Source organism: Malus domestica, chromosome 15 (genome assembly GCF_042453785.1).
Source record: "Malus domestica chromosome 15, GDT2T_hap1".
NCBI classification, from domain to species: Eukaryota; Viridiplantae; Streptophyta; class Magnoliopsida; order Rosales; family Rosaceae; genus Malus; species Malus domestica.
This window is the reverse complement of record NC_091675.1, coordinates 52850205-52857698: the sequence shown is the minus strand read 5'-3', so window position 1 is coordinate 52857698 and position 7494 is coordinate 52850205. Positions and strand designations below refer to the sequence as shown.

The 7494-nt window shown below is 37.3% G+C and overlaps 1 protein-coding gene across 1 annotated transcript; it reads left to right on the top strand.

Moving 5' to 3' along the window:
* The first annotated feature begins 404 nt into the window (after window positions 1-404).
* Window positions 405-5149, top strand: LOC103402361 (uncharacterized). The gene is made up of 7 exons (XM_008341106.4): window positions 405-1091; window positions 1320-1463; window positions 2777-2849; window positions 4113-4218; window positions 4306-4402; window positions 4539-4637; window positions 4718-5149. The coding sequence occupies exons 1-7, from the start codon at window positions 459-461 to the stop codon at window positions 4865-4867; spliced, it is 1302 nt and encodes a 433-aa protein (XP_008339328.2). The 5' UTR covers window positions 405-458; the 3' UTR covers window positions 4868-5149.
* Window positions 5150-7494: the final 2345 nt, after the last annotated feature.

Genomic DNA, 7494 nt, shown 5'->3' with positions numbered 1-7494 from the left:
TGAAAATATATCTTAGCTTTTATCTTCTTTTACAATTGCTATCATTCTTACGTAGTATGGCTTAATATAAAGTAAAATTTGTTTGAAAGTGTTTTTAAAATAATTAAAAATATTTTTTGTGAAAATATCTTGAAACGCATCAGGCGAATTCAAATGGATTTTGATAAAAATATTTTAAGTGCTTACTGCAATAATCACATATCTGATCATTCCTAAAGTATTTTTAGAATCAAAATCAATTTTAACAAAAACACTTTTAGAAAAATTAAAGTATCGGAAGCACTTTGTAATTTAAAAATAAGTAATCAAAATTTAAAATAGAGATTTGTTCGCGAAAATCAAATTTAACAGTTAAATTATCCTTCGACTAAGTGCTACGTGATATTGAACGGGACTTTTGATTTTTCTTAAATGGAAAAATTAAAATTTGTTACCAGACAAAAAGAAACGTGAAAGAGATGAAGCTACAGCTGCTTTTCAACAGGAAACCAAGGGTAGCCTCTTGTTCTTCTTCCCCACCACTCATGGCTTCCTTATCCTCTCTCCTCCACCCCAACCACCTCCACCTCCCCTTCTCCTCCCCTAACCCTAACCCTAACCCTAATCTCCTCCACCGCTACCCCATTCCTCTCCGCCCCTTATTCCTAACCCACTCCGTCTCCCCTCACTCCAACCCCAACTCCGATACCAACCAAAACTCATCGTCTTCCTCCTCCTCTTCCGCGCCTCCTCCTCCTCCTCCTCCTCCTCCTCCTACCAAGAAGTCCTTTGCTGTCGCCACGGGGGAGCTCTTTCTGGGCTTGGCTTCTAGGATTATCAAGCGCCGGAATGGAGACCCAGAAGGCAAGGCGGCGGCCTCGTCGGTCGCCATGTTTGAGAGTTCCGGTAAGTACTTTGAAGAGAGAATTGGGAAGGTAATAGAGGATGATATTCAGCCGGAGGTTATTTGGGAGCAGCGCGTCAAGGATGTGGAGGCTGAGAAAGAGCGGCGCGTCGTTACTAGTCCCGGCTTTAGCTTCTCCGCCGCCGGACTTCTTTTTCCTTATCATTTAGGCGCCGCTAAGTTCCTTATTCAGAATGGTTATATCAAGGTCTGTCCTTTATCAATTTTCCCTCATTTTCTTCAATACATTTATGTTCTTTGTTTTCGATTTTGCGCATTTGTGTATCGGTAAAGCATTAGAAACGAACGCTTAAATTAATACTTTCATCTCAAATTTTGGGTTACTGGTATGATGGTATCTTAGAAGAACAGTCATTATCTTTTATTCTGTGTCTGTGATCTGTATTCAGAAGTAGAATGTGTGTTGTTTGTGCAGGAAACTACACCATTAGCCGGTTCCTCAGCGGGCGCAATTGTCTGTGCTGTGGTTGCCTCTGGAGCCAGCATGGAAGAGGCTTTACAAGCAACCAAAATACTTGCTGAAGATTGCCGGAACAGAGGGACTGCTTTTCGACTTGGGGTATATTTTTATACTCTATTTACTTGTACTGCAATCCGATGACTAGTACATTTGCTTCTCTTTTGAACTTGTGATACTTCATGATCAGTTTTTAGGGTAAAAATTTAAAATGTAGGTAAGCACCAAATTACAACCATTCATGGTTTTTTCTTCTGTACTGTAATGTCGAACTCCTATTCTGTGCCATGAGGATCATGAGATTGGTACACTAGAGGAAATTTCTCTTGCAAAACAGTCTGTCATATTGGTTTTTCAGACTGCAAATCTGGACTATATGTGTGGCCCAAATTCATTGATGCAGCACACTGGAACGCTACTCCATACACCAATAGCTACAATTGTATATGAAAGTGGAATGCATATTATCTGCTCACATTAGAGTTAGGAAATATATGCATACTAGAATATATCTTAAAATTCTTTGTAAGGGTATTTGAGATTAAGATATTGTTCCTTCTCGGTAATGTAACATGTAATCTTGTATAATTTGTTCCTTAAGGTGTTGTGATGCTCATATATGTCGCATACATGTAAACCAATACTGTATTTTCTACTAGCAATTCACTTAAGGTTTAATTTATGATATACTTTGATATCAATTCATTAACTTGAGGTTTGTTTCGGATTCACTTGAAGCTGTGAATTTGATTTTAGGTAGTGGTCTGTCGTAGGTTAATCTTTCAATCAATTTTCTTATCTGATCAAGTATATATTTGATGGACTTTAGTTTTACATTGATGCTACACATTTGTGCAGCTTTTTTAAATATGATGTAAACCAAAATCTTTGTCTAAGAAAGAGCCCAAAGACTTTCACAGAGATTTCCTTTACTCATCAAATCTTAGCCTTAATGACAGACTTATATTAGAATTTTTTATTTATAAACATTTATGGGTTATTGCTTTATTTTACCTCATTCTGGTAGAATTTCATTGTTAGATTGCCTATGGGCATAGGTCTTGTAACTGGATCTCAGTTTTGGCATATTGATATTTCCCTTCTTCTCTCCACGCCGCTCATTTCTGTCTCTTCTGTGTGCTCTCTCATTTCTTCTATTCTTCTTTGATACAATAGAGTCTCATTAAAAATTTGACTACCTTGATTACCTTATGGTTTATTAATTAGCTCAATTCGTTTGTATTGCTGATTTTGTGTCTTGAAGTTCCTCTGAATAAACCTATGTAATGTGGTCACCAGTACCACGTTTTCTTCTTCTTTGTAATTTTTATTTCAATATTATCCTGTTTCTTTCTCCTCTTTTATAGTTTTCCCTCTCCTGTGTCACTTAACTTATCCACTTTTTACTTGTGTAGGCTGTTCTTCGAGAAGTTCTTCAAAGGTTTTTGCCTGACGATGCTCATATCAAGTCTAATGGGAGGGTTCGAGGTAAGTGGGTTTTTACGCTCCCTACACAAAAAAGAATATTATATAGTTGAGAAATATCCTTCTATATTTTTTTCTTTCTAGAGTTTAGTTAACTTTGTCTAGGTCCACCTGCAATAAATATAGTTTGTAGAGTTGGGTTTACAAATTTTCGGTATAGGTATTTAGATATGCCTATTAATATCATGATCTGTCAAATGTGTGACTATTTATTGGTGCTTATGATTGGGTAGGATTGCTTCTTGTAATCTATTTGGTACCATCAATTTTGTGATGATTTCATAGTAACCGAAGTAGGTATGGGTTTCTTTCAAATTTAATTGGCCAACCACTTTTGAGGTGTTTGAACTGTGAATGACCTGTGCCTATTGGGCTTATCACAAATGCAAATGGCTGCTGTCTCTCACTAGATCCAAACATTAACAATTTAACAAAAACTGTGACAAATGAAAATATTATCTACAAAAGAAAATTTAAGGGAGCTGTTAACGGCACTCCAAACAAAAATATATAGGAGAGAAGATACACATTGGAGGAGTGCACGATGACTTTTTTGTAGTGTCTAAGAGCACCCAAATTTAATTATTATATTCAACATGAAACTAGACAAAGCTCCTTGTTAACTAATTATTTTTCTTGCACTTTCACGGTCTTACCACCCCACCCTTCCCTTCCCAAAGACCTATTGCTGACTTGTGGCCCCAGAGTTTGTGTAGTGATTTCGGGATTAAAGAGTTTGAGAAAGGTATCCTGGGCATAATGGCCTGTTAAAGGCAGAGCTTGGTATGAAATATGACATGTTTTTGAGTTAATTTTCCCACTCGGTGAATATGTCTAAAATTACTTTATTTCATTCTGACGAAGTTTGTTGACTTACCGCTATTCCTAAAAGCTCAAGTTGTTAGGATTACTGTATTTCATTCTGACAAAGTTTGTTATATTCTAACACTGTCCTCACATGTGAACCTCTTATAGGGCCCAACATGTGTAGTTGAACAAACGTTGAGAGGTTGCAATTTTAGGAATCCATACCTGGGATCTCCTGCTTAGATAGTGTGAATTCTTTGTTTGTCTATAATCCTAACTCAATCATGTTTATGACTTCTGAGTTTCATAGCGTAACATGTAGGGACGATTTGTTTCACCACTTTGGTTATTTCTGTTTAACCATATTTGTTTTCTTTTGCTCGTCTAAAATAAATTTGTATTATTCTTGTGACTGCAACAGAACCCCAGATTTATGGTATTTTTGATATTGTGCCTCAGTTGCAGTAACACAGCTTCTATGGAGACCGAGGGGTTTATTGGTGGATCAGTTTGACTCCAAGGAGGATCTCATTGATGCTGTTTTTACTTCTTCCTTTATTCCAGGGTGATTATTGTATACCATTTTTGTCTTCCAGTTGCTGCTGTGTTGATTAATGTATGAAGCTTGAACTAAAAGTGTACTGCAGTACAGATATCTTGCTCCAAGACCAGCAACGATGTTCCGGAATCGGCTTTGCATTGATGGGGGCTTGACATTATTCATGCCACCAACGTCTGCAACAGAGACGGTACTATCCTTAAATGATGAGACCTTATAATTGTTTGTTTCCTTTCATAATAATTCGGGGTGTCCGTATTGTATAATCGCTGTAATTCCTAGATGAAACCTTTTTTGGTATGCTCCTGATAATGGTATCTTTACAGGTACGAGTTTGTGCTTTCCCAGCCAGTCGATTAGGGTTTTTTGGAGAAATCGGGATCAGTCCGGACTGTAATCCTGATAACAGGGCTACCCCTCGACAGGTAAATTTGTACTTCTGCATTTGAACGATAACGCATCATTTAAGAATAAGATGACGACTATCTGTTCCCAACTATTTCAGCTTTTCAATTGGGCACTTGAGCCAGCCGAGGATGATGTTCTTGACCGGCTCTTTGAGCTTGGATATAAAGATGCAGCGGTATGGGCTATGGAAAATCCCGTCGACCAAATAGTTAAAGATGACACTTCTTTAGCTGGCGTAGCTCAGTAGACCGGCGTAGAGACCCCTATTTGCTGGCCTTGAAGATGCATAACATTCTTGGTTAGTGTCAATTACTGAGAATCTTGTCATGTCTTTTCGCATACAGGTCAGACCGACTAGTTTTCGTATAGAATAGTACAGCCCTTGATAATTAAGGGGTGGAACCACATTATCTTTGATAAATGTAGCATTGTAGCAATTGTATAGCACGTCATAAAATGTATTGAAACACCGTACGAGTACAAGAAATGGAAAGAGAAAAGAGTAAGGTAACTGAAAACGGTTCACGAATCGCTCTTTGGTTTTAAATTCAAGTTACTAAGAGAATGTAAATTTTCAGAAGCCCCGAGCGTGATGCTAGCTACCTACAATTGACTCATTCATGGACTCTACGATCCTTGGAAGTGTTTTCTGAAAGAAACATATAAAGCACTTCAAGCGCTCTCGATGCTGTGATTGCTAAAACCGATTTTAGTTATTTGAAAATAAATTGCTCTAAATCCTAAAGAGGAGCTAGGGTTTAGGCAGCTGACCTTAGCCCTAACTAAACAATTACCTACCAATTTATTCTAGTACTAGCTTTTGATTTACTGAGTGCCTGTAAAGTATGATCTAAAGCTCCTTTTCAAGACGTACATACCGTTGTTATACATGCATTATTAGTTAATGAATACAAATTTCCAAAGCCATAGCGATCTAGGATTCCACATCGGTCCTTACGTGTTATAAAATAATACATAAATTATAATATGAGAGTTTTCACCTCTAATATCATCGAGATCTTGTTGTGATAAAAATAATACCTAGTAATAGGTCGTTAAATTCGGACAATATCAGTTGTGCTAGTGGTAATGAAAAATATAAAGAAAAGTATTGTTAGATATTTGATTTAGTTAAGGATTTGATTGCATTGGATCTAATTTGGCGTAGGTTTTCCTTGTCTTGCCCTAATTTCATTAGCAGTGTTGTGTAAATCTGATGAGATCAAAAAGACGTTTCCTCGTACAAGTTTTATTCCTTGAAGAACAAGTTTCTTTCTCTATAAATAAAGACACAAGCAATGAAGAATAACACTCACGAATTCCTCAATCCCTTCTCTTCTCTCTCTCTTAGTAACGTTGAACCCGATCAACCAAATACGATGGCGACTAAATTTGAAGGCACCGAGGGGTCCGATACAGTGAACCGGATTGCAGGTCGTGACGAAGAAGTTGCTCCTCCTGCTATGGAGTCTGCAGCGGCGAAGGAGAAGAAGGCACTCACAGCAACGGAGAAAAAGGCAGTAGGGAGGTAGCAGAATTTCTGCTTCTGTTGGTGCTATGGAGTAGAAACAAAATAAAAATCGACCGACGTGAGAATCAAGGGATGACGAATATGTTGGAATTTATCTGTTTATTTTTGAGATTTGATTTTGTATTAGGGTATTTGAGATAAGGCTCATCGTACAGTCAACCCTACTTAGTATGAATGGAATTTTTTGATTGGGCATCAAATAAATTTGCAGAACAAAAAGTTAGAGTAGGATTCCCTCTCGTTCTATTCTTATTCTTGAAGAAGCGCAAGGATTTGCAGGTTGTGTGTGTTTGTAGGTGTTGTCATGGCATCTAAACGCATCTTGAAGGAGCTCAAGGATTTGCAGAAGGACCCCCTACCTCATGCAGTGCTGGTATTTGCTCCTTTTCCTTGAACAAATCCCTTGTCTTTTTCCTCCAAACAGTTATCATTATTGAAACATGAGCTTTTGTGAGTCATATAATGGGTGAAATGGATACCTGCACTGACTTGGCATTTTGGATCCGACCCGTTAACCTGATCCGATCCGACCCGTTAATATTAGTATTTGGATGGATGCTTAATAGGTTGGGTCGCTAGCGGGTGAACCCGTTAAATAACGGGTCACTTTAGGTCAACCCGTTAGACCCGTTAGCACCCGTTAGTTGAAGATGTTTTAGTAATTTCAATAAAGTCTTAACAACAAAAAATAAACTCTATGCAAATAATAATAATAATAATTGTTAACGGATGATAACGGGTGAAACGGATGATCCGTTAGCTTAACGGGTCGGGTTCTGGTGACCCCGTTAAGCTAACGGGTCGGTTTCGGATGATCCGTTAACTTAACGGGTCGGATTGAACTCGATCTAAACCCGATAAACCCGACCCGTTTACAGGTCTTCCTGCACATGGTCTTTAGTTATCTATTCATATATGCAGGTGATATATGTTTTGGTTACTTGGAAAACAACAACAATATATTTTGTTAAAAGTCATGCATATCTTTTGTTAAAAGATGCAGCATGTATATATTTTGGGGACTTGGACAAATTGCTTCTTACTAAAAGCAAAGCAGCAGCATGCATATATTTTGGCTATTTGGACAATTTGTTTCTTACTGAAACCAACTTGCATTTGTATATTTTGTGAACTTGGATATATGGTTGGATTAATCTATATAACGTAACGACTATAGTTGTGTTTAGTGAACCTTCTAATTTATGTTATTGGAAAATATTTTGAATTTGATGTATGGAATTTACTACTTTTCTTTGTAATTTGAAAATTTGTGTGGTTTTGAATAGTTATAAATATGAGAAAAGTTCAACAAACAAGCAAAGATTTGTCAATTTATTTTTCTT

Bases quoted from the DNA above. Each gene is read 5' to 3' on its own strand.
- LOC103402361 (XM_008341106.4), top strand. From the start codon at position 459: ATGAAGCTACAGCTGCTTTTCAACAGGAAACCAAGGGTAGCCTCTTGT. The intron at 1,464-2,776 runs GTATATTTTTAT...TTACTTGTGTAG, and splicing joins GGACTGCTTTTCGACTTGGG to GCTGTTCTTCGAGAAGTTCT. The intron at 4,403-4,538 runs GTACTATCCTTA...GTATCTTTACAG, and splicing joins CAACGTCTGCAACAGAGACG to GTACGAGTTTGTGCTTTCCC.